Source organism: Cavia porcellus, unplaced genomic scaffold (assembly GCF_034190915.1).
Source record: "Cavia porcellus strain 051 isolate PalLab524CR breed Dunkin Hartley unplaced genomic scaffold, mCavPor4.1 scaffold_7, whole genome shotgun sequence".
Taxonomy (NCBI): Eukaryota; Metazoa; Chordata; class Mammalia; order Rodentia; family Caviidae; genus Cavia; species Cavia porcellus.
The window spans coordinates 24,858,713-24,886,094 of record NW_026947490.1 but is presented as its reverse complement, the minus strand read 5'-3'; the positions used below and the strand labels follow the sequence as shown (position 1 = coordinate 24,886,094).

The window sequence follows — 27,382 nt, the reverse complement described above, 5'->3', positions numbered from 1 at the left end:
ACGCGCGCGGGGGGGCCCAGGCGAGGGGCGCGCTGGCGCGGGACGGGCTGCGCGTGCGCGCTGGGCGGCTGGCGGCACAGGGCAGTGGGCAGCCGCTGGGAGTCCCACGAGGCGCGAGGTGCGAGGCCCGGCGCACGAGCCCCCGGGGCGGGTAAAACCCGGTTGCTGCTGCCCTGGTCTCCTCCCTTTTATCCCTGCCTCCCCTTTCCCACCTTTTCCTCTTATTTTAACCCCGTCCCCCTTCTACAGTTTCCTTCGCTCCTGGATTTCTTTTTTAGGGGGTCCGTCTCCCTTTCAAGGGGTGCCCTTCGTCCTACGTCACGCGCGCACCTTCTGCACCCCAACAGCTCCAGGCCTTCTGCACCCCCGCAAACCTTTCCCTTTTGAAGACCACTTCTCTCGAGCCCCTAGCCCACTGCACCCCATTTTCTTTCCCACTCCACCCCCTGCTCCCCAACTGCTCCGGCGCAGTGCCCTGGCTCGCGCTTGGCCCCACCTGACTTCGGCCCTGTGCAGCTCGGCCTTGCATTCGCCCGCCCGCCCGGGCGCCTCCCGCTGAACATCCCCATTCCTCGAGAGCCCCGCTTTAGGCGACCCAGCGTTGTCTCCTTTTTTGTTGTTGTTTGTTTTTCAGGGTTGTCCAGCAAAAAACAAAAATCTGCCCTATCTGATTTGATTACGCCCCTCCTGGTACTCTTAGGAACTTCCTCTAGCAAAAGTACTGTGTTTTTCACCCTGATTTTTCCCCTCATCTATTAAGGTCACTTTCCAGCGAAAATTCTTTACCTAGTCTCTTTTTAAACTTTTTCTGCTTACAACTAACTCAGTCCTCCCAGTTTCTCTGTCCCCTAATAATTATTTCTCCAATCTGCCCCTCCTGAATTTTCCAACAAACTTCCCTTTTTTTTAAATCTACAATTCAACCTCATTAAGGCTACTCCCAGCAAAATTCTCTAGATCCCTTCTCAGAGGGAAAAGAAGGAACAAAAGAAAAAATAATTTCCTCTTACCCTCAAAACCTTTTCCCCCACCTGTTTTTTTCCTAGTTTAGTATTGCTTTCCTTCTCCTCCCAAAAATTCTCCCTTATCCCGGTGTCTTGATTTTACCCAAGTTCTCACTGCCCCTCCCTTTCCACTGCCTGCTTTCAGGGCAAAAGAAATTGGATGAGTGTCCTGAAATTCCCACCAGCCTTCCAGGAGGAAATAGCCAAGGTCTGATTGTCACCCGAACCCACTCCCTCTGGGCCCTAAACTAGGCCCTGCTGTTCCTTGGAGATTCACTCCCTTGCTCTTCGGGTGAGTTTCCTGGCTTTGCATGGCTCTTGTCACATGGATCCCTTTCTCTGAAGGGTTTCTGGTCTCTCAGATCTCTGCACCAATCATGAGGCCGTGCAAACTCCTGCCTTGGAAAGGCAAAGTGTTATTAATTGTGCATGTTGTCGGGTGTGGTGGCTCACGCCTGTAATCTCAGTATTTGGGAGGCTGAGGCAGGAGGATTGTTGAGAGTTCCAGACTAGCCTGGGCTACAGAGTGAGCTCAAGGCCAGCCTGAATTACATAGTGAGACCCTGTCTCAAAGACAAAAAAAAAAAAAAAAAAAAAAAGGCAAGTAAATTATGCATGTGGATCTCTTTGGAGGAATGCAGACATTTTTTTTAGATGGATATATGTTTCATTGATGATGTTTATTGCATAAAAGATTTTTCCTCCTTCCCTTGATAGTGGGATCCTTACAGGGACCAACAGGTCAAGAATCAGCGTAGTAGGGTTTGTGGCAAAACAATGATTCTGTATCCCATCTAGGTGATGTGAGCCAAGTAGAAATGCCAGGCAAGTACTCCCAGAATTTTTTTTTTTAGAAGAGGCCAGAAAATTATCTGTATGTGAAACATTCTGATTACTAACTGCTGGCGGTGAATTTAATAGGTCCCACGAATTATGTGTGCTGGCTACCTACCGCTTTGGAATTTCTTGGTTTATTTTCCTTTTATTGTAGAAGCACTTGCCTGAGCACTTGAGTACACACAGGACTTTGAAGGGAAGCAGATCTCAAATTTCTGATCTTTTTGTTATGAGGCAGGGTCTTGCTATGTAGCCCAGGCTGGCCTCAACTCTCTGAGATCCTCCAAATCAGTCTCTTGAACGCTGGGATTACAGGTGTGCACCACCACACCTGACATCAAATTTTTTAAAATCTCTTCCTTCACATTTAGAGATTATTGAGGACTCAGTGGTGCAGTTCCACGGTAGAGCACTTGCCTAGAATGTACAAGGCATGGATTCAATCCACAGCACCACACACACACACTATGTTGAAGCTCCCAACAGATTTTTTGAGACAGTATCTTGCTGTATAGTTCAGGCTGGCCTTAAACTCACTAGATAGCCCAGTTTGGCTTTGAATTGGTGGTAGTTCTCCTTTTTTAGCCTCCTGAGTGCTGGGATTACAGATGTGCACCCCCATGCCTGACTCCCAGAGTTTTTGATTGTGTAAACTATATCTACTAATATTTGCTGTATTAGAAATTTAATAAGCTTTTGAGATACTTATTAATTGATTTCATTTATTTGCAGTGCTAGGGTAGGAACAAAAAGCTTTGCACATGGAAAGCAATCATCCTACCATTGAGCTACCTATCTCCACCTCATTATTTGATTTAAAAATAATAATAGATGGGCCTGGGAATTTAACTCAGCGGCATAAGCGCCTGCCTTGCAAGCGCACAGTTGTGAGTTTGATGCCCAGTACCAAAAAAATTGTTTAATTATAAAATTTTTTAAAATAATAATAGGGGTAGGGATATAGTTCAGTGACACCAGAACCTGCTTGGCAAGAACAAGGTCCTAAGTCTGATTCATGGTACAAAAAAAAATTTTTAAACTGGGTGTGATACATGCCTGTAATCCCAGCACTCCAGAGGGTAAGGCAGGAGGATTGTTGCAAATTGAAACCAGCGTGGGCTACAAAGTGAGTTCAAGGTCAGCTCAAACTGCATAATGAGACCCTGTCTCAAATAAAAATAAATAAATAAAATAGGGTCGGGCATGTAGTTCAGACACTGAGTTTGCCTGACACCTCAAAAAAAAAACCCAATAATAAACATATTACACATGAACATAATGGGCATTAAGTTACTTTTTTTTTTTTTTTTTTTTATCGGTACCAGGGTTCAAACTCATGACTGTGTGTTTGTAAAGCAGGCACTTATGCCACTGAGCTAAATCCCCAGCCCCAATTAAGTTAGTTTTTTAAGATAGGGGAGTCTTACTCCATAGTTGAGGCTGGCTTTGAACTCACTATGTAGCCCAGGCTGACCCCAAACTCACAGTAATCCTACCACTTCATCCTCCCAAGTGCTGGGATTGCAGATGTGCTCCAGCATGCCAGGTCATGCCTGACAATTTACAGGTCTATTTTGTTTGTTTGTTTGTTTGTTTTGGTGCCCTGAATCACATTTAGAGCCCTGAATCAAATTTACAGTTTGTCAGGCGGGCACTGTGATGTGGTGCTATATCCTCAGCCCCATCCCTAGCAATTTAAAAAGTCTCTATTTCAAAACAAATTTAGCAAGAAAAACCCAGGAATGTTGGTGCATGCCTGCAATCCCAGTGCTAGGGAGCCTGAGGCAGAAGGATTGCAAATTTGAGTCCTGCCTAGGCAGTTTAGCAAGACCTTGTCTCAAAATAAAAAAGGTCTGAGATGTAGCTCAGTGGCAGAGTGTCCTGTGTTCAATCCCCAGGACTAAAAATGAAGGAGTAGGAAATTTTCACTTTTACTATCATGTGGATGGTCATTTGTTTTTGTACTGAGCTTCTCAAAATGTGATGTGTTCCTGGTACGTTGGCATAGGCCTATAATCCCAGCATTAGGGAGCCTGAGGCAGGAGGAGGATCCATGCAAGTTCAAGGCCAGCCTGGGCTACAAGGTAAATTCAAGGCTAGCCTGAACTGCATAGTGAAACCCTGTCTCTAAAAGATTTGAAAAAAAAAAAAGTCAAAATGTAACCTGTGGGAAGTTTCACTGAGAATGATGAAGGCAGGTTACATCTAGATAATATGAAAATTATTTCAACCTTCCTGACTCCTTGGAAGACTTTTAAGGGTTAGGGTTAGTAGGGGTCTTCTGTATGCACCTTACTATAAACATTGGTGTTCTGGATTTTTCAATGCTTGTTTGTATTTTCTGCTAGGATCAGCTTTTGGAGAGTAAAAACTTTGGTGTCTCCTTTTCTGCTTTAGTTTACTCTTGTAAAGATTTTCCTTTGTAAGTGTCTTTCTGATTTGTGTGTTTCTGGGTCTCAGTGAAAGCCTTAAATCCACTCTGAGTCTGTAATTAGAGAAAATGATTCAGTTGTCTTTTTCATGGGACATGAAATATGTCTTTTTTATATTTGGTTACATGACTAGGGAAGGGCATCTTCCTTTGTTTCACTTAAAAAATGCTTGGGTAATCCTAACACTCAGGAGGCTGAGGTGGGAGGATCACAAGTTTGAGCCCAGCCTGAGCAATTTAGTGAGACCCTGTCCCCAAGTGAAAAATGAAAGGCTGGAAATGTAACTAAGTGTGAAGTCCCCAAATAGTGTGTGCTAAATTCAGGACAGGAGTCCCAAATTTAAGTAATAGAAGAGTGGTTAAGTGTAAGCACCTTGAAATCAGACTATTCAGGGTTCAGTCTTAACTGATTTTGAACAACTTCTCTGGGCTTTATTACCTCATCCATGACATGGAGGTAGTACAGTGCATGCATTGCAAAAATGTGGGAACAAAATAAAACGATACATAAATTATCATAGTAGTGTCTGGCCTATGATGGAGCTTTAGCAGCTGTCTGCTGCTATTCTGATGAAGGCGATACAAGAATAATGGCGGTGATGACAATGATAATGATGATGACAGTGGGGAGCAGGTGATAACGGTGATGATGTGCTGGTGACATGGTAATGACAACAGTGGTGATGATGGTGGTGAAGAGAAGGAGGAGGAGGGCCAGGCAGGAAAGCAAGTGAGGACTGTGGGAACCAGAGGCCTGTCCATAGACTTCTCTCAGCTCTGTCTTCTTGTTACCTGTCACAGAAAATCAAATCTAATAATTTTCAAGAGAAGCCAGAAATCCACAAAGAATGTGTAGGTGAAGACGCTTCCATTTTAAAAATCACTGACTAATCCAATTTGTGGAAATACTTGTAGGCCAAACAAAATGAGTCAGTTTCTGGTAATAGTTGGAGCGAGGCTACCAGGAGAGAAATTGCATGGTGAGCCTCTCTGTCTGCGGGCTCTCGTCAGTCTTCCGCCAATGTGGATGCAGAGAGGGTAAGAAAAGTGCATATGGGGCTGGGGATTTAGCTCAGTGGCATAAGTGCCTGCCTTGCAAGCAGGCAGTCATGAGTTCGATCCCCGGTACCAATAATAATAATAATTTTTTTAAAAGTGCATAGTTTGGGAGGCAATAAAAAAGGCTGGCACAACTCGGAGCATTTCAAAGAAGAAAAGAGGCAGCCCCATGGCACCCTGTCACTCATCAATGAAAAGGGTATCGTGAGCCTTCTGTGACTGGAGGCCTGTGCCTGGCACGATATTCTTTGAAAGTCCAGACGTATTGCAGTGTCCCACGCACCCTCGAGTTACAGTCTTGGAAAACAAAAGAACCTGAAAGATAAGACTATTGACCTCTTGTGGACTTATTTGGGCAGTCTACAACCAGGAGGTAGGTTTCTTTCCCAAAATGTGGTAAATTTTAGAGGAGAATCGCTTTATTCCTCTATCCCCAGTAGTCATGGAATGATGGGCTTGGTTTTGTTTTGGTTGGGATTTTTGAGGTAAGGGTGTGGCCTTGAATTTGTGATACTCTTACCTCAGCCTCCTGAGTGCCAGGATTACAGGTGTGCACTACCATACTTTGCCCAATGGTAGGAGTTTTATTTTTTTATTTTTATTTTTTTACAAGAAAACTATTTCAAGAGTCCTAGGCAGGTTTGCCGGGCATGGTGACACACTCCTGTATTTCCAGCACTGAGACAGGAGGATTATGAGCCCAGCCTGGGCTACAAAGTGAGCTCAAGGCTAGCCTGAACTACATAGAGAGACCCTGTCTCAAAAAGACAAAAAATTAAAGTCCTAAGCAGGAGGCTAAAAAATTTGAGGACAGCCTGGGCAACTTAGTGAGCCCTTGTCTCAAAACAAAAACTTTAAAAAAGGATTAGGGGGGCTGGGGATTTAGCTCAGCAACATAAGCGCCTGTCTCGCAAGCACGTGGTTGTGAGTTCGATCCCTGGTACCAATTTTAAAAAAGGGGGGGAGGAGATTGGGAATGTAGCTCAGTGATGGAGCACTTGCCAGCATGAGCTAGGCCCTGAGTTCAGTCCCCAACACTGAAAACAAAATAGGAATAGAATTGCCTTGGAGTCTCAGCATTAATTTAAAAATTGCTTTTAACTGTTTTTTTGTTTTTGTTTTTGTTTTTTTTTGGTGGTGGTACTAGGGATTGAATTCAGAGCCTTTATACTAAATTACAGTATATCCCAGTACTTTTTTATCTTTGGAGATAGGATCTAGCTATGTCACTAAATTGTAAATTTTAAACTCAAACTTACATTCAGTCCATTTTTAACTTTTGTGTGTGTGTGTGTGTGTGTTTGTTTAAAGACAGAGCTCACTATGCAGTTCAGGCTGACCTTGAACTCATTGGCTCAGGCTAGCCTCAAACTCACAGGAATCCTGCTGCCTCGGCCTCCTGAGTGTCATTTTTAAAACTACGGATTGGGATGAAATATTATATCAGATCCTAAAGCTTACATCTCTCATGTAGCTGTAAAGCTATAATCCATTGCAAAATCAAATGAAATGCAAACAAAGCAGCCTTGTGAATCAAATCACAAGCCTTACTTTAACCAGAGGCAGGCTGTTCCCCGAATGTCACTGCTCCTTGAAACAGGTACTTTTCTGACTGCTGAGGTAGGTGGGCCCTGTACCCTGCCTTAGGTACAACTTGGTGATGCCTCCATTCTCCTGCCCCTTTTCTCAATTTGTACTGTGTACGGCAAATCTCCATTTATACCACACTGCCCACTGGCCTCTAGTTGAGCCCAAAGTTTCCCCATTTACAGTTAAATCCATCTCTGTCCTCTGCCTTAGGCCTTTGGCAGTGACAGCAATTTTTCTGGCATGGATGCAATGATAGATACATTTGGATAGTGTTTAAGTACAGTGGTACAGATATACTGGGTTTTTTCTTTCTTTTTTCTTTTTTTTTGGTGCTGGGGATCAAACTCGACCTCACACTTGCCAGGTAGGCGCTTATGCCACTGAGCTAAATCCTCTGCCTGGGTTTTTTCTTTTAGGTGATTCTCAAGATAAACATAGAAAACTATACAATTTTTTTGAGTACTTGGTGCCTTAGGAACAACTACAGAGCTGCTTAGGATGGTGAATCCTGCCCTCCAGGGAGCTCCCTCCACAGGAGGTGCTAAAATGCTGGTGGAGATGAATTAATTTAACAGAGTAAGTTCAGTACCACCTGGGGAAGGGTACTTTCCTCTCCAGAAGTTATTGTATGTATCAGAGCATGGCCTTGGACTTCTGGCTTGATCATCCTGAGGTGGTGACCAGACCAACCTATTCTGTGGACTGCTGGGCGCAGGTGACTCAGCATTTGGGGAATCCAGGGGCATTGGTGTCCCCGCCCCACTCTGCAGTTCAGGGAACCCATATATGGAATCAGCACTGGGTAGAATAAGAGTACAAGCCCTCAAATAGCTACACAAGTCAAAATGCCTGGCTCTAAGGTCTGTCTAAGCCAACCACTAGTTTGTGGCTTTGGTATGTGACTTTGGACCAGCTGCTTAGCCTCTCATCCACAGAGGACTATACGAGGCATAACCTCTGGGTCAGTGTAAGGAGTGAGTTAATGCTTCTGCAGGCCTCCCTATGAGGCCTGGCTCAGAGAAGGTGCTTAATCAGTGTGATTTTTATGAGTTTGTTTTATTGCTGGGCAAAGGGGGAGAAGGTTATTTCCTCTGTGGAGTACTGACAAGTCCTAGTGGCACTCCAGAACCGCAGCTTCAGAAGAGAGGGAGACACTGGTTTTGCCAAACTCCCTTTTCTGATTTTTGGTAGCTCCCAAAGTGCTGAGAATCGTGAGGTGTCTGAAATAATGAGCTTGTTTTACCCTTTTTTTTTTCTTTTTCTTTCTTTCTTTCTTTCTTTTTCTTTTTCTTTTTTTTTTTTTTTTTTTTTTTTTTTGGAGACAAGGTCTTACTATGAAGTTCAGGCCTTGAACTCACTTTGTAGCCCAGGCTGGTCTCAAATTTGCAAAGAACTGTCTGTCTCTTATTTTACCTTTCTCAGATCACTCACTTCTTTTTTTCATTTTAATGTATTTATTTATTTGTTTCTGGGTTTTTTTGTTTTGGGTTTTTTTTTGAGACAGAGTCTTGCTACCTAGTTCACACTGGCCTTGGACTTGATTATATAGCCCAAACTGCCCTTACAGTGATCCTCCTGCTTCAGCCTCCAAACTAAGGACCATGAACTTGCCAGGCTGATTTTAAACTCAGGATCCTCCTGTTTCAGGGTACTGGGTACTAGGCTTACACACACTATCCCACCTGGCTAACCCCTAAATTTCTTCATTCTAAAACTCACTTGGGTCCTCAAGTGATACAGGATTAAGGATTTATATTCAGCCTTTAATCTGTGCTGCCTTGGCAGATCATATACACACAGACACATGAGTTGATATAAGGTGAAACAGACGGGATACAGCTGTTCTATTATATATCAACATAGAAACTTCAAAGAAAGAAATTTTGTTTTGTTTTTTGAGATAGGGTCTCACTATGTAGTTCATGCCAGGCTGGCCTTCAACTCATGGTGATCCTCCTGTCTCAGCCTCCCAAGTACAGGGATTCAAAGTAGAAATTAATAGCCTAGAAATTGAGACCTAAGCTTCCATTATTCTACGACCCACTTGATTAGTTAGCAGTGATTATCAGTTATTTATCACATGTAGTGGTGTGAACATAATTATTTATAATAGTCCCAAATGGAAATCTCCAAAATAACCATAAACAGGTGAATAGATCAACACGCATCAATCTGGTCAGATGATAGAACATTATTTAATCATTGAAAGTAATGAACTGATTTAGCACACTACAGTATGGATGAATCTTTTTTTTTTTTTTTTTTTTTTTGTCTTTTTCCTTTTTATCAGTACCAGGTATCAAACTCTGGACTGCCTGCTTGCAAGGCAGGCACTTATGCTGCTGAGCTAAATCCCCAGCCCCAGTATGGATGAATCTTGGTAACATGCTTAAACTTTGGTGGAGACTGGACATTGGGAATATTATAATCTGTAACCCTGGGATTCAGTTTTTCCCCTTCCCGGGGTTGGTAATTCCTTCTGGTAATTGTTTGTCCAGTGGGTTTTAAAACCTGTTTTTGCCCAGGCGTAGTGGCACATGCCTGTAATTCCCAGGATTTGAGAGGCTGAGGCACTTGAAGACTGCTGGGAATTCAAGGCCAGCATGAAAACAGTGAGATCCTATTTTAAAAAACAAAGCAAAACAAAACAAAACAAAAAAAATTTCTAGTTTCTTTGAAGTCGTTTTTTATTCTTTGTTTTTTGTCTTTTTGAGACAAGGTCTCATGATGCAGTTCTGGCCGGCCCTGCGCTCATGTTGTAGCCCAGGCTGACTGGCAATGACCCTCTTGCCTCAATCTCCCAAATTCTGGGTTATAGAGGTGTAACACCATGCACAGCTTCTTTGAAGTTTTTGATAGGATTATTTCCAAATGATGAAAAATATTTCCAAAAGATGGGAAGTATAAAACAAAAAGCGGCCTTTTATTCTGAGAACACGGAGAGAGATGACCTGCACTCCCCACCGCTGGCGTCCAGCGATCTCTTTGGCATACACGTGGCGTGGGGGTATGTAAGCAGCCTCAGGTTTGGGGTGGAACCTAAGGCGGGCATTAGGGATGCATGGGTAGCCCATTGGTCCTAGGTTTCGCGCCATAGGTAAATTCCCAGGGGCGGGAAGATGGCGTCACAGGTAACTTCCTAGGGGCGGGGGAGATAGGGGCTTCCTGCTTCCGGTTGAGGCTTTCCTGGCTACAGTGTCCTGTCTGGGCCAAAAGCCTTTCAGTTTTTATGTTGATCAGGACAAGCCTGAACCACGTAACAAGACCGGTTTAAAAAAAAAAAAAAACTTTTTTTTTTTTTAAATAAAAAAGTGATCAGTAGAGTTTATTTTAGTATAGATTCCTTCAATGCTTGGAGCAAACCCACTGTGGTGGGGCTGGGGATTTAGCTCAGCGGCATAAGCGCCTGCCTTGCAAGCAGGCAGTCGTGAGTTCGATCCCTGGTACCAATAAAAAACCCCATTGTGGTGGCACATGCCCATAATCCCAGCACTCAGAAGCCTGAGGCAGGAGTATTGCTGCGAGTTTAAGCCCAGGCTGAACTACATGAGACCCTGTTTCAAAAGAAAAGAAAAGAAAACAAAGTCAGTAGCCTAGCAGGCCCGAGGCTGGGCTGCTTGTGAGCACTGGGCTACCTCCTGCCTCAGTCAAGGCAGGCCACACCTCTGCATTGGCCACTACCTACTACCTGTACAGAACAGGCCAGCTGTCCTCAGGCCAAGTTAATGCCTTCGGGTCCTCACTGGGCATGCGGTCACCTGTGACCTTCCATGGTCTCAGGAAGAGGTGGAAAAAAAACTTCTTTTGTTTTTGATACCAAGGATTGAATTCATAACCTTGCGCTTGCCAGGCATGCGCCTGTGCCTCTGAGCTAAATCCCAGGCCCCACATTTTTTTTTTTTTTTTTAAGTAAAGAAAATCCGTATTTAGATCTCAGCCTTGGATTTGAGTGGGTTGCAAGGGTGATTGAAAAAAATATGGTGTAGGGGCTGGGGGTTTAGCTCAGCGGCATAAGTGCCTGCCTTGAAAGCAGGCAGTCGTGAGTTCGATCCCTGGTACCGATAAAAAGGAAAAAAGAAAAGAAAAAAATATGGTGAGTATTCAAGTTAAGTTTATTACAGTGAAAGCCCCATTGCCATCAACTCCTGTAAGATCATTGCCTCTCACCTCACGTCATCTTGCCCCTTCCAAAGTAGTCCTAGAAGTGCTCTACTGTGAGTGTCTTTATGAAATGTGAAAAATAGGGTGAACACGGTAGCCAAGTACCATCCTGTGCAAAGGTTTGTAAAAGCTTTACAGTCATCCACCTTATTCACTGGATGTGGCACTGTGTGACTTCTGGCTCTTCCCCAAAGTCAAAATAACCATGAAATGTAAACATTTTGAATCAATTCAGGCCAGCAAAGCAGCCATAACAATGTAACTAAAGACATCTACAAAAAAGGACTTCACAGCTGCTCAGAAAGCTACATGATAGAATAAGTATATTTGAAGTAAGGGGAAATTCTCTTCATCGGGATGAATGGTGTGTCTTTTTCTGTAACAAAGTTTTTATTTCATTTTTTTTATTTTAAATTTAAATATTCATCATGTATTTTTATACCTTGCATAATATGATATATCCAGCACTATTGTAGTATATAAAATCATCCCAAACCCAAAACATGCCTCCTGTGCATCACCTGTTTATCCTTCTCCACCTCTCTTTCCTAGGCAATTTACTTTGCTTTTTGTCCTTTGGGACACAGGGTTTTGCTATGTAGTTCAGTTCAGGCTGGCTTTGAATTTATTTTATGACCCAGGCTGGCCTTGAACTCCCAATGATCCTCCTGCCTCAGCCTCACAAGTGCTAGTATTACAGGCATGCACTACCATGCCCAACTCTTTTCATATTTTTTAACTGTCTTCTCAGTTTACTTTGCTTCCAGAATGCCCCCTACTTGGAGCATGCAGCCTTTTCACTCATGCGTGTATGATTCTGCCATGCCTTTGTGGCTTTGTAGTTTACTTTCTATGGCGGAGTAATGCTCAGTTGTCTGGATGTATCAGTTTATTTACCTACTTACCTCTTGAGGCCATCTTGATTGTTTCTTGGTCTTGGCAATTGTAAATTAAACGGTTAGAAGTCTTTGTGTGCCTGTTTTGATGTGGATATATGTTTTCATCCCCATTGGGTACATAACTAGGAGTGCAGTTGCTGGATTACATGGTAAGATTATATTTAGCTTTGTAAGAAATTGCCTGTGTGGAAGTGATTCAGAGTGTACATTCTCCACGGCATGGGCTTCCAGCCTGTGGCCGATCCACTTTCACTCCAGTTAATGTCTTTCGCCCCAGGCTACAACGTCTGGTTCATTTGCTTGCAATTTTCAGCAGTGGCCCAACTCTACCCTGAGAAAGTTCCAAGTTAGGCGAAATAAGGGCAAGACCTTTGTGTTAGGCTCTGGGAGAGATGGGCAAGTCAGACAGCCCCAGCTGTTTGAGAACAGAATCCTCTCTGTTCCTTGTAGCAGCAGGAAGCCTGGGGAGACACTCACTGTATTCCCACTCCCTGAGCCAGGCTGAGAGCCAGGGGCTTGCTTGGGGGCTCGATCCTGCCGCTGTTTCCTGGAGTCCTAATGAAGTTAGTGTTTTTGATGGTTCTATAGTGGAATGGGAGGGAAGTTTTAAAATGACTAATTCAATCTTCTTTGTTTGGAGTGTTTGTTTTGGAGCCAGGGTTTTTTCAGTGTGTTGCCCAGGCTGGCCTCAGGATCCTAGGTGTAAGGGACCCTTGCACCTTAGCCCACCATTGTGCTGAGACTGCAGGTACCCCACTTTGCCAACCTAATCTTTTTATTCCTGGAAGCTGTGTCTAGACAGTCTCATTCTTTTTTGTTTTTTACAAGATCATGTAAGTTGAGTTAGTTTGTGTACCCCTATGAGGGAGACAGTAAGGAATAATGGCATTGTTTAAGAATTGTGGGGTCAGGGGCTGGGGATTTAGCTCAGTGGCATAAGCGCCTGCCTTGGAAGCAGGCAGTCCTGGGTTCAATCCCTGGTACCGATAAAAACGAAAAAAGAATTGTGGGGTTGGTGGGACCTCACTTCCCCTCCTTCCTTCCCCAATCCACGCTTATCTCTGGGGCCATTTGTTAAAAAAGAGTAATAAGATAAAACAGTTTTTAAAATTTCCCCCAGAAGGGCTAAGGATTTAGCTCAGTGGCATAAGCGCCTGCGTGGCAAGCACAAGGTCGTGAGTTTGATCCCCAGTACCAAAAAAAACAAAACAAAAACAAAAACAAACATTTCACTAGAAAAAGAATTATGTGATTGATATTGGGGGAAAAAACTCCCAACGCACTGGATGTCCAAAATGCCAAGTTCATGTTCTCTAAAATCGAAGAATGAATTCTAGAAATAACGAGATTAAGAGGAGGAAGAATTTATTGAGAGAAAGAAAGCTTCTGTCTAAGCAGAACAGAAGAGGGCCTAGATAATGCGTTGCCCACCATCCCTGCTTCTCTAGCCTGTTTATTGAGCAAAGCCATGGGGGGAGGCAGGCTCAAGGTGGGACAGGAGTGTAATCAATCAGTAAGATTGCAAATGTAGTAGCTAAAGTAGTATTGATTCAGTGGGAAATCACAAGGTGGACATGAGGTGGGCTGAGACTGGTGAGCCAACAAGTTTACAACAAGCATAGTGGCTTGGGTAATAGTGATTAAATGGGAATCGAATTGGGAAGCAAGCCATACAGCAAGGCCCTGTGGTACAGACAGGGACTTTCCTGGGGGGTGTGGGTTAAGGAGGTTTGGCCCCCTACCCCAAGATGACTTGATATCTATTTAGAATATCAATCATGAGGGCTGATTTAGCTCAGTGGCACAAGTGCTTCCCCTGGCAAGTGCAAGGTCATGAGTTCGATCCCCAGTGCCAAAAAAAAAAAAAAAAAAAAAAAATCAATGAAGGATACTATCTAGAATATCAATCACTACTGTTTGGGGTTGGAGATTTAGCTCAGTGGCGTAAGCACCTGCCTGGCAAGCACAGGTTGTGAGTTCAATCCCCAGTACCAGGAAAAAAAACACTGCTGTTCAACCCCAGGGAAAGTAGGAGGGTGAGAAGTTCCTGTTTTTCTTGAAGCCTGGCCATCACCATCGGTGAATACAGCTCCAGCCCTAGTTGTCTTAGCATTGACCTCTCAAGGGCCCCGCCCTTCTGCCTGCCCTCAACATTTGCACCTAATTTAGCTCTTATAATAGCATTGGTACATACACCAGGTACGTGCTGGTATAATTTTTTTTTTTTTTTTTTGCCGTTATAAAATGTTAAGTGGCCTGTTCTTTTTTGGTCAGAGAGAAGCAGGCGTTCTCCACAATTAGAGAAAGGAAGAGTAATCCTGGGGATGGTGTGTGGGAGGCATCTCCGTATCTTCAGGGAGACTTTGGTCTGTTCCACTCAAAAAGCGTATTCAGGGATAATTTATTTCTGTAATGCAACTGTCAGGATGTCTTCCAGATTCATCTCCAGCGTTTCGGTATGATAATATATTCCTTCTAGTCCTCTTGTTCTTATGCCTGTTCTGCCATATTATCCAGAATTAATTCAAAGAAAACTACTTTCTCAGGAATGGTGCTGAATGTGTTGCCAAAGCAGAACATGTAATCACCAACTTCAGTTTCTACAGTGTGAACTCCATGTGATTTTCTCTATTCACAAACTAAAGCTTTGCCTTCTGGAGAGGCAAAGTGGAAATCACAAGGAAGCCTTGTCCTGCTCCACCTAAAGCTTGGTACTCATCTCCAGCAAGGCCTGCAGGTGCACAGGCTGTCAGAAAGTCAAGGTCAGGTCACTGTCTAAGGAAGGTGCAGCCCTGGGGGCAAAGTGACCTGAGGCATCTGAGCAGAAAGCCCATAGAGGGGGCTGGGGATTTAGTTCAGCGGCATAAGCGCCTGCCTTGCAAGCAGGCAGTTGTCAGTTCGATCCCTGGTACCGATAAAAACGAAAAAAAAAAAGAACAGAAAACCCATAGAGGGTATGGGGCACTGGTGCTCCTGTCTTTCCTCCCTGGACCCTGGAAAGCCAGAACCGTGAGTCTGATCCGTTTGTTGGGGGGTGAGTAGCCTCTCCCTTTGAAGAACAGATAGACATTCTTTCTGGGTCAGGGTTTTTTTTTGTTTTTGTTTTTGTTTTTGTTTTTGTTTTTTGTCTTTTTAAGACAAGGCCTCACCATGCAGTTCAGGCTGATCTTGAGTTTACTTTGTAGCCCAGGCGGGTTTTGAACTCACAACAATCCTGCTGCCTCAGCCTCCTGAGTGCTGGGATTACAGTTGTGTGCCACTATGCCTGGTTTTTCTGGGTCAGTTTTGGCAATGAGTCTTTCTAGGAATTTGTCTATGTTTCCGTTGTCAGTTTTTTTGACTCTAGACATCTAATTTATCTATGTTATCTAATTTGGGCATAATGGTGGATGTTGAGCTTGCCAGGCAGGTGCTTGTGCGCTGAGCTGTCTCCAGCCCTGTAATGCATGAGACTTTGACCCTGAGCTATTTATCTATGCAAAAAGAAATAATTGGGCATTCCTTACTTATTTCTGTTGATAATGTCTTCAAGGTGTCTTTTGGGTTGATTCCACTCCCAGGCAGGTAGATGCCATCTGCAGACAGTGGGAGACAAAATTTGACCAACCTCGCTGCCCTCAAACTGGTGTGGGCAATTTTATTTTCCCCAGAAGCTTGTGAACTTTCTTTCCATAAGACATTTATGAGTTACTGTGACAGGGATGTTTAAAGAAGGAAGCGTAGCTTTGTAGTAAATTCTTACTTTTGTTCATTGGAAGAAGGTATATGTAAAAAGATGAGTTGGAAAGTAATTAGAGCATTTCGCTGGCTGTGGGGTGAAGGAGATTGCCGCTGGAGACAGATAAAGCAACAAATGACTTGAGGAATTCTGGTAAAGGTATAAGGGGTAAAGAAGCCTCTAAGATACTTGTCATTCATCTAATCACTTGGGCAATCTTTCCTAGCAGTGGGACATGGCTATGCTTGATTTAAATTTTTATACCTTTGAAGCTCACAGGATAAACTTACAAATTATCATGTAGCAGTCACATTTTATACGTCAGCCTTTTATGCACACAGAAAAGGTGACTAATTACTCTTCATTAACATGTGTAAGGCAATTACCAGGCAGGTCTTACACCACTGAGCTAAATCCCCGACCCTATTGGCCCACACACCCAGAGATTAGTCTCCAGAAAGGAATCCAGCTGGTTAACATTCCATTGGCCACTGGGTTCAATGGTGATTCACCAAAGAGATACTAGGGAAAACTCTCCTCTGTTTTAAGAGTAGCAAGCTGCTCTAAGAGCGTTTAGCTAGCTGACAGAGTAACCACTGTTTGTCGGAGTTCTATAAGGGATAGTTAAAAACCTAAGATAATTACCTAGTGCTTTATAAGTTTACAATAAAGATTATAAAGCCCACAACTTAATACCAAAGTATTTTTCCTAAGTACATAAAGAGTTGGAGAACCTGCCTTAGTCTAAATGTGTTTTGGTCAGTTAAGTGTGCTGCTTTTGGAAATAGCTCCCTCTGGTTTCACCTAGAAGTCAGTTCTTTCCACTGTTCTCCGGTTCAGTCTCCTAAAGGAGACCTATCCGGAACACTAAGCTGGGACATGGCTTTTGTGTGTGCTCTGGCAAAATTCTGATGTCTCATCTGACCCACAGACAGAGTTTATCCCTCTTCTAAGATGACTTCTCTGGCTTTGGCATTAGCAAATGCTTATTTTCTACAGACTTAATAGGAAGAAAAGGTTGGAACAGTCTTATTTTCTAACTCTAATTTTCCAACTCTAAAATGGAAAAATATAACGTGGTAGGAAGCCAGGCATATTGGTGCATTCTTTTTTTTTTTTTTTTTTTTTTTTTTCTTTTTATCGGTACCAGGGATCGAACTCATGACTACCTGCTTGCAAGGCAGGCGCTTATGCCGCTGAGCTAAATCCCCAGCCCCTAGTGGTGCATTCTTGTAATCCCGAAATTTGGAAGACTGAGGCAGGAGAATCATTTGTCAAGTTCAAGATCAGCCTACGCTACAAAGTAAGGTCATGGCTAGCCTGAACTGCATAGCAAGATCTTGTTTCAAAAAGACAGAGAGACCAAAAAAACAAAAATCAAAAAACAACTGGTGGGAAAGATTAGAAGTAAAGCCAAAGAAAGAAAACTGAAGCAGAAACAGGCCTGACGTTTCCTCTAGAGTGTAGAGGAGGATCAGAGCCAGTCTGTCCCAGTGAAACCTGTCCTCCAAGTCTTCAGACATAGACCGAGTGTTGTTTAACTGGGAGAAGGAATCCTGTGTTTCGTCCCAGCCCAGAGTGTATGAAACAAAAGCAAACTCTTAACACCATCCAATGGTCTTGGTGGAAGATCTCCAAATGATATAGGAGAAAAAGCTCCCAATGCGCTTGATGTCCGAAGTGCCAAGTTCCTGTTCTCTAAAATTGAAGAATGAATTTTAGGAACACCAGAGGTTAAGAGCAGAACATATTTATTGAAAGAAAGCTGTCTGAGTTCCCAAGTGAGTTGCCAAAGACTTTTCTAGGGACTTCCCCCTCACTCCCCACCCCCAGGACCCCTTGGTTTTATAGAACAAAACCAAGAGGTGAGAGGGATCTAAAATGGAGCAAAATGGGAACTCCCAAGGTGGGCGGGCATAGGGTGGGATAAAACTATGATCAACCAATAAGATTACAGTGTAATCGTTTGGGAAAGATTGATTAAACCAGGATCCAATAGGAAAATAAGTCGTGTACAAAGTGGGAACAGAGCTTTTGCCTGTAGGGGGTTGGATTAAAGGCTTCTGGCTTCCTCAAAATGATTGATATCTATTTAGAATATCAGTCCTCGATGTTTATCCTTAGGCTATGGTTGCATTTGTTTTGTTCTTTTGTCTTGAGAGTTGGCTCACGGCCAGAGGTGTTCTGTTTTCCCCCATAGTTGCAAGGTATCTGATCTTCTGCATTGTCTCCTTCAAGCACTCTGCCCCATCTGATTACCTATAATATTCTGTCTTATTCAGCTGCCTATAATAATAGGGTGCTTTTATTTCTTGGTATTTTTTAGGGTGCAAAGTTAGTGTATTTCCTTCTGTTCTCCCTTTCCCCTCCTCTTCTTCTCCCTCTCCTCCTTTTCTCTCTTCTCCTTTCCTCCCTGCTTTCCCTCCTCTTGGCTACATACCAAACCTTTCTTTTTTCCAGATGACTCAAAACCATTGATGGTTGGACAGTGTCGAAGTATACTGTTAAGCTTTTGGTCTGAGAATTCCCTTGCTGTGAACACTGGTTGGCTGTGTCTTGAGTGTTGTATGACTTTTGCTTGTTCTGTTGTCATTATCTGCTTTTTTGCCTTTTTTTTTTTTTTTTTTTTTGGTCCGTACAGGGGAATCAAACTCACCACTGCACACTTGCAAGGTGGGCACTTATGCCACTGAGTTAAATCCCCAGCTCGACTTTGTTTTTGACAAGTTTGTCATCAGGCTGATGATCATCCTTTGTAGACTATTGGCCTCGTCTTTATGGTACATTTAGTTTGCTCTTTATCCATAGTGTCTTGCAGTTCTACTGTGTGTTGTGGAATGAGGTTTTTTTTTTTTTTTTTTTTTTTTTTTCTTTTTTTGTGGTGGTGGTACTGGGATTTGAATACAGGACTTTCACACTGACTTGCATACTTCCCCAGCCCTTTTACTTTTTTTTGTCTTGACAATGTCTCCTAGCTAGAATTTGAGATCCTTTTGCCTTAGCTTCCTACATTGCTGGGATTACAGATGTGCCCTACACCACCCAGCCAGACCCCACCTTTTATTTAAATGTCTTTGATTTCTAGAACTTCCTCCCCCCCCTAATCTTTATTCTCATCTGAAGTGACATCATATTCTCTTATGCTCAGTTTTGTTGGCTGTCCCCATGTTACTGTTTTCTAATTCTTGGGGCTTGTAAGCAGAACCTAACTTTGCATTCACTTGGTTTCTCTTTGGTGGTGCAGCTTTTTAAGCCTCTTAAGTCTCCACCTTGAGCTCAAGTTTGAGGTTTTCTCTTCCCATTTGTCTTTTTTTTTTTTTTTTTTTTTTTTTTTTTTTTTTTTTTTTGTGGTCTTTTTCCTTTTTTATCCGTACTGGGAATTGAACTCACGACTGCCTGCTTGCAAGGCAGGCGCTTATGCCGCTGAGCTAAATCCCCAGCCCCTCCCATTTATCTTTTTATGAACCCCAGTTTCAACCCTCAGGGTATTTTATTAATAGAAGTATGACATGAGCCATACATAATATATTCTAAAAAACACATGAAAAAATAAAAAGTATATGAAATTAATTTAGTAACATATTTAACCCACCATCTCTAAAATATTGTCACTTTGGCCAGGTATGGTGGTGCACACCTGTAATCCCAGCACTTGGGAGGCTGAGGCAGGATTGCTGGGAGTTAGGGGCCAGGATGGGCCACGTAGTGAGACTCTGTCTCCAAAAACTCAAAATAAATAAATAAATATTGTCACTTTAATGTACATAAAAATTTACTCCATTTACATTTTTTGCACTAAATCTGTCCAGTCCCAGTTGCACTCTATGCTTACAGTGTGTCTCCATCTGGGCCAGTCACAGTTGAGGTACTTTATGGCCTAGAGACACAGTCTCTTTCCCCCAGTGCCAAGTCCCCTATGTGAATCTCATTTTCCCCTCAGGACACCTAAAGCTCACTTTAAGTTTTCCCACTGAGCTGGTCAGCTTTCCTGTTGCTGAACACAATACGTGGTGCCCACAGCTTCAAGGAGCAAAGTTTGAATTGGTCCTGTATTCAGCCTCTGGTCAGCTGGCTCCCAGGCATCAATATGGGGAAGCAAAGCTACTCAGTTGTGGCAGCTGGGATGCAGAGCAGGGTGATAGTGCCAGAAAGGGGGCCAACAACAGTGAGTAGCAGTTGCTCCTACTTTTTGGCATCGGCGTCCAGTTTCCTAGAAAACAGTTTTCTTCCCATGGACGGATGGAGGCTGGTTTCAAGATGATTCAAGTACACTAAATTTGTTGTGCAATTTATTTGTATTACTATTTCATTGTGATATTTAATGAAATGATTGCACAGCTCACCATCACGCAGAACTAGTGGGATCCTTGGCTTATTTTCCTGCAATTAGAGGGTCCCACCTGGAGCTGATGGGACAGTGAGGCCCAAAGTGTGTTACTTCTGTCATCTACCCCATAATCTTATGCTGGCTGCTGTCACTGAAGAAAAGCCTGCTTTATAAAAACCAGATGCTGGAAATGTAAGCAGGCTTTGCAGCACTTTTATGGCAATATCAAGTTATTTCACCTTCACATCATCTACAACATACGGAGATTTGAAGTGGTCTCCAACATACTGTTGAGGCCACTGTGATTTGTGCTCTCAAGTAATTGATTCTCCTCTGGCATAGTCAAAGTCAGTTGATCTGATTTATTCACAGTTAAGTCATAGATCCATTCCTTCCCAGATGTAGGATCTTTTGTGGTTGGGAAGTAATGCACAAACTCTTTTGAAAGCTGAGAGAGGTGATTATGCACTATATTGGAGAAAAAAGGACCTGCCTCAAGTCTCTTTCAGAATCCAGCTAATGTTTGAAATATGTCAAAAACACCAATGTTCACTTGTTGCCCCATATTCCTACTTTGGTTTTGAATGCATCCACAATATCTGCTGACTTGAACCCAGTTGTTATACTCCTCTGAAAAGTTCATTTAGCAAGTTGAATCTATCACGCAAATAAACCAGTTTTGCAACCTATTCTGTGTCACCAAACTGTACTGCTTGTTGTGCCTGTTTCTCTAAGAAACGTCAAGCTCATGCAAATTTGGAAACTCTCGCAGTGATCACCCTTCAGAAAGCCATCCCACTTCTGTGGATAAGAGAAGGCATGCATCTCCCTGCAGGGTTGCATCAACAGACATGAGCAACGTGGTTGATAATTTAATCATGTCCTGCAGAACGTTGTTAAGTTTAGGTGACTTTTTTTGTGAGCCAGCATTCTCTATGGATGACACAGTGAGTCACACTTACAAGCAACCTCTTTGACCTGCATATTGAAACCAGGAAGCTATCCAATAATTTACTGACACAAAATGACCAATTCAGATTTCCTGATATAATTCAAAACTTGAATAGTTATGCTTCTGTATTGTTGGGTAGAACAAAAATGCACATAACATACCCTCATGCATATTGTCCTGGAAAATATGTCACACAAAACAAGCATTATTGTTGCCTTGCCATCATTAGTAGACTTATCTGCTAGCATTACATACCAGAGCAACTCATGAATCCTCGCTGACAATTGTGCCTCCATATCTTCTTACTAATTCATCGGTTTGTCTAGATATGATGCTACCCAAAAGAAGAACACATGTCATACTTTGAACCACAGCCTCTTCAAAAAGTTCATAACACATGTCTTAGCAGTAGGCAAAATCAGCTATTTGCCAATAGTCTCCTATCCTAGGCCTGACCCTGTTTAACTTCTAAAATCAGACAAGACCAAGCACATTCAGGGTGGGCCATTGATTTTCTTACTACTCTTACTAGTAGTAAAGGGCTTCTTTTTTTTTTTTTTTTTGTCATTTTCCTTTTTATCGGTACCGGGGATCGAACTCACGACTGCCTGCTTGCAAGGCAGGCGCTTATGCCGCTGAGCTAAATCCCCAGCCCCATAAAGGACTTCTTTACCCACGTGGTTGGCCACCAAGAATGATGCTGTCAGTACAGACACATTTGATAAAGAGTTGGCCTTCAATAATTGCTTCTGACTGAGTGTGCCAGAGTACCAGCACTCAGGAGGCTGAGGCAGGATGATCTAGGCCAGTTTGGACTACACAGTTAAGACCCGGTCTCAAAAAAAAAAAAAAAATGCTTCTGTGTTTTGTGTTCAGGTCTTTTTTCCTTCTGAAAAATTCCAGAATCTTGTCTTTTGATGCAGACTTCTTGATCTCCATGTAGCTAAGCAGTTCTGAAGGTTTCAAGGTTTTGTTGGGTAAACTGGTATTGCCACGTGTATAAAAAGCAGGTTTGGAGGATGTGGATCACCTAGTGCAATGAATGCATAATTTAAGTAGGACTCTTTACCTTCTTTTAAGTGCAACTTTCTTTTTTGTTTGCAGTAGTAGTGTCTTCTGGCTCACCTTTGGGTCTCGTCCCTTTTTTAAAGAAGCTCTCCAGTGATGTTTGTTTTCTACTCATTTGGGCTGAGATTTGCTCTGGGGTTCCCAAACCTGTGACTGAGACAAATAGGCAATGCAAAAAAGAGGCACAGGGGGCTGGGGATTTAGCTCAGCGGCATAAGCGCCTGCCTTGCAAACAGGCAGTTGTGAGTTCGATCCCTGGTACCAATAAAAAGGAAAAAGACAAAAAAAAAAAAAAAAAAAAAGAGGCACAGATGGAAGTAGTAAATAAAATAATAAGCAAGTCATATTCAGACTAAAATGTGTGTCGGATTGTGACTTAAAGCCTGTTACCAGATGCAGCCATACAGTTGTAGTGTGTCAGCTCATGTGACACTATAAAACCTGTTATAGCTTAACTATCACTGGTCACTCTTTGCAAGCAATTGATTTATTGCCATCTCTGCTAATGTTAGTCTGTACTGCAGCTGTTCCTCAGCACTAGCATCCACCCCGCAGCTCTACGTTAGATCATCAGGCATTAGATTCTCTAGCAGCCTAGATCCCTTGCAGGTACTGTTTTTTCACGTGGGGTTCGTGCTCTGCGAAGAAGCTAATGCACCACTGATCTGACAGGAGGTGGAGCCCAGGTGGCCCTGTGAGGGGAGAGGAGCAGCTGTACATACAGATGAAACCTTGCCAGCTTCCCTGCTGCTCACTGGCTCTTTATAGTCTGCAGACAGTACCAGGCCTTGGCCAGGGTTTAGGGACCACTGATGTATAGTATTCAAGGCTTTAACCCTACAGACAGCCTGAGACCCAGCCAGGCACATGCTTTACTAATCTGCTAGGTCTTTCTGTCTTGCTGTTTTGTTATCTTGAGCTAGCGTCTGGTGTGCTGTTCAGGCTGATTTTGAATTCACTATGTGGCCTACACTGGTTTTGAATTCATGGTGATCCTCCTGCCTCAGTCTTCCAAATGCTGGGATTACAGGTGTGTGCCACCACACCTAGATATAGACATTTTCTTAATCTAGTGAAGCTGACCTATTAGAATTAATAGTCACACTCTTTTTGTATTTTTAGCTGGCGAAAGAGGTCTATTTAGCTGACCATGTGCTGGGAACCTTTCATTTGTTGCTTATTCTTCTGCTCCATGTACAGATGAGGAAACTGGGGCTGTGGAGCTCAAGTGACTTGCTCAAAGTCACGTGGCTGTTAGGTGACTGAGAGCAGACCTGCTTTGGACTGTTTGAATTCTAAGTCTGTTCTCTCCCTGCCATACCATATCACTACATCATAATTTTAATTCCTCCTTGTTCATTTTCAGGAACTAATCACCACCAAGGGCTCTATCTATCTGACTTCTTCCTCGGCCTTGCCTGTCTGAGAGTGGCCAGGACCAGGTAGCAGAGAGCCATGGACCAGTTTGGCCTTGGGGACAAGGGTGCCCTTCCATCAGAAACGCACCTTCCTTTGTTCTCAGAGAGCCAAGGTCTCAACTGCAGTGACACCCTCAATCGGGATCTGGGTCCCAGCACACGTGACCTGCTTTATGCCAGCCTGGGTGGCTTGGACCTGGACTCCACACTCTCGGTACCTGATGTGCCCAGTGAGGTGCTGGAGGATAACTTAGACACCCTGTCCCTGTACTCAGGGAGGGACAGCGACTCTGGGAAGCTGCTGGAGGAATATACAGATCTGGAGTCCCAGACTTCTATACAAGGTAAGGCTGTCCCCTGGGTAGATGGCCCTGGGATGTTTAACATCGATGCAGCCAGTTCAGCAAATTCTCCCCTCCTACAAATGATGTAGGCAAAGGCTACCCTTCCACTCCCACATTTAGAGTCATTCCCAACTCCCTAGCAAAAGAAACAGAATTAACCCTAAGAATGATGTTGAGAGCCATTGCTGTGTGGAGATATTCTAGCCTTTTGCTGGTGTGTATGGAGCCTGGTGAGAGACTTTCCTGTCCATGACCTCATCTCAGCAGCTCTCTACCTTCCCAGAATGCACTGGGGTCCTGTCCATTCTGCTCTCAAGCTGTGTGACATCCCTAGGCCTCGCCATCTTCATTGTAAAGTAGAGAGAAGCAAAAGCAGAAACGTCATAGAAGCTCTTCATAGAGCTATGAAGAACCACACAGGTATTAGGTTTTTTTTTTTTTTTTTTTTTTTTTTTTTCCTTTTTCGTTTTTATCGGTACCAGGGATCGAACTCATGACTGCCTGCTTGCAAGGCAGGCACTTATGCTGCTGAGCTAAATCCCCAGCCCCGTATTTTGTTTTCTTAAGAGATCCCAGAACTCCTGGGCTCTTGTGACCCTCCTGCCTGCACCACCACACCCAGCTAGTTACCTATACTGTATTTCTCTTTTTTGCAGGGAGTGAGGGAGGTTTGAGACAAGGTCTCACTATGTAGCCCAGGCTGGTCTTAAACTCACAGCAATCCTCCTGCCTCAGTCTCCTGAGGGTTGGGATTACAAGTATAGGTCACCACACCCAGCTGATATTTCATTTTAAATAGGCCCTTGATTCAGTTCTTTTCTTTTAAGTACCGGGAATCGAATTTATGACCTGGTGCTTACCAGACAGGTGCTGTGCCACTGAGCTGTATCCCAGCTCCGGCCCCAGTTCTAAACCTTTGTTTTCAGGAGGGGAAGAACAAGGGAGAACTCCTGAACTAGTTAAAGCCCTTAGTTAAATCTTTTGGTTTGCCTTCTGGCTTCCCACAGAGCAGAAATTCCTTGTTTGTTAATCGTCTTCCTCAGTTCCTGATTTAGTTAGTTAAATGAATAAACAGGACTAAACCAAGACTTTTGCATATTGATAATCACACATGGAACTTCAATCAGGTATTAATCCTTTTTCGTTTTTTCTGTGATGGGAATTGAACCCAGTGCCTTTGTACTGAGCTATGTCTAAATCGCTGAATTTCCAAGGCTGGGCTCAGACCTGTGATCCTCCTGACTCACCTTCCAGAATATTGGGATCACTGTGCCACCTGGCCTGCCTGGCTCAGATGTTAATCTTTTTTTTTTTTTTTTTTTTTTTCTTTTTTTGGTACCAGGAATCAAACTAAGGACCTTGTGCTTGCCAGGTAGGTGCTGTGCTGCTGAGCTATATCCCTGGCCTCTCAGATGTTAATCTGAATCGGAATAAGTAGCTCAAGGACCATTCCATCCGAGAGTGGTGATATAAGCCTATATTCCCAGTACTGGAGAGGCTGAGGTAGTAGGATCACTTTGAGTTCAAGGCCAACATGAGCTACAAAGTGAGTTCAAGACCAGCCTGAGATGCATAATGAGAGCTTATCTTAAGAACAAAAACAGGGGCTGGGGATTTAGCTCAGCGGCATAAGCACCTGCCTTGCAAGCAGGCGGTCGTGAGTTCGATCCCTGGTACCAATAAAAAAAAAAAAAACAAGAACAAAAACAAAAACAAGAAAATCGGGCATGGTAATCCACACATCTGTAATTCTAGCACTCAGGAGGCTGAGGCAGGAGGATCACTGTGAGTTCAAGGCCAGCCTGTGACACATTGTGAGTCTAAGGCCAATTTGAACTACATAGCAAGACCCTGTCTCAAAAAACCAAAACCAAAAGCAAACCAAATAAAACACAACAGATATTCCAAAGAACCTGCTAAAATGAAAAGCATCTGAGGGCTCCACTCCAAAGAAGATGACGTAGCCAGGCATTTGCTTTGTCATGTGCTGGCCTGATGGCAGGAGAAGAAATAAAGATACTAGACACCTGCTGAGATGCAGGCACTGGTGAGGCACCAGGCAATAAGCAGGGTCCCCACCCGGTCACAGAGATGGCCTGAAAGTGCTGATAGTGGGACTCTGTGTAATTCCATTACTGTCATCAGATACTCACAGTGGTCTGTCCAAGTCATTAATCTAGTTCAATCTTTCCTAATTTGATTTACACTTGAGTTTTTTTTAACCTTGTAGGAAAATAGGAATTCGTTGAAAATTAAATTTCTTTTCTTTCTCTTTCTTTCCTTTAAAATAAATAACAGGGTCTCACCACGCAGTTCAAATTGGCCTTAGGGCTCACTTTGTAGCTCAGGCTGGCCTCAGACTTGCAGCAATTCTCCTGCGTCAGCCTTGCAAGTGCTGAGATTACAGGCATAAGCCACCATGCCCAGCCTGTGAATAGCTTTTTACATACTGAATTTTCTTTGGAATTTTATGTTTTCCTTCAAGTGAATCTACCCAGACAGAAAGTAACACTTTCCCCAGGCCAGTATCTCTGTTTGCCTGTTTCTCAGTATCCTTGCCAAATTTTTTCAACCTTTTCTTTTCTCTTTTCTTCTTTAATTCATTCATTCATTGTATTGAGACAAGGTGCCTAGTTTAGGCTGGCCATAAACTCACTGTATAGCCCAACCTGGTTATAAACTTGTGGCATCTTCCTGTCTCAGCCTCCCAAGTTGCGTGATTACAGGTATGCCCTACTATGGATCTTTTTTTTTTTTTTTTTATCAGTACTAGATCAAACTCACGACCACATGCTTGCAAGGTAGGCGCTTATGCCACTGAGCTAAATCCCCAGCCCCTGGTGTGCCCTGCTATGCCCAGCAACATTTTGTTTTCCAGTTTAACAGTTGCTTTAAGGAGCTTTTAAAGTAACTCAGTAAGGCTAAGAGATGGCTCCAGCAGAAGCCCAGATTTTCCTTGCTTCCATAGTTGGAATTACTAAACTCCCTGTGGCAGTCATTTCTCCTATGAGGGAGATGAGGGCCTGGCAAGGGAAGTGGCAGAAGTCCTGGCAGGGCAGAGCTGGGCACGCACCCTTTGCTTGCTTCCATGTCCAACAGCCACTTCTGGCCTGTCCCTCCCCATGTCCTAAACTGTGGGATCCCATCTCTGCAACTCAGTAGATAAATGGTTGTTTTTTTTTTTTTTTTTTTTTTTTCTTTTTGAGACAGGGTCTCTCTATATAGTTCAGGCTGGCCTCAAGCTCACTTTGTAGCCCAGGCTGAACTTGCAATAATCCTCCTGCCTCAGCCTCCCGAGTGCTGGGATTACAGGCGTGAGCCACCATGCTCAGCTCTAAACAGTTGTTTCTAAACAGTCTGATTCATCCATCAGACTGATCTAAAGTGCAGAAAAATCTTTCATTTTGGCTGTGTGTGGTAGCACATGCCTATCATCCCAGCACTCAGGAGGCTAAGGCAGGAGATCACTGTAAATTCAAGGCCAGCCTGAGCTATGTAGCTACAAGTCAATAGGTAAATCTTTCATTTTTTATTCATCTAACATACAGTTGTTGAGTGCCCACTAGTGCCAGAT

The 27,382-nt window shown here is 43.4% G+C and overlaps 1 protein-coding gene across 2 annotated transcripts in view; it reads left to right on the top strand.

Annotated features, from left to right (window-relative positions):
- Positions 1-981: 981 nt before the first annotated feature.
- Positions 982-27,382, top strand: part of Znf541 (zinc finger protein 541) — a 50,774-nt gene continuing 24,373 nt past the window's right edge. Inside the window, exons 1-2 of one of the 2 annotated variants that reach the window (XM_063252990.1) lie at positions 982-1,296; positions 23,413-23,808. In XM_063252990.1, the coding sequence (XP_063109060.1) occupies positions 23,502-23,808 (307 nt within the window). In that variant the 5' untranslated portion in view covers positions 982-1,296; positions 23,413-23,501. The remainder of the gene's footprint in view (positions 1,297-23,412; positions 23,809-27,382) is intronic. The other variant, XM_023562844.2, reaches the window with a different exon arrangement.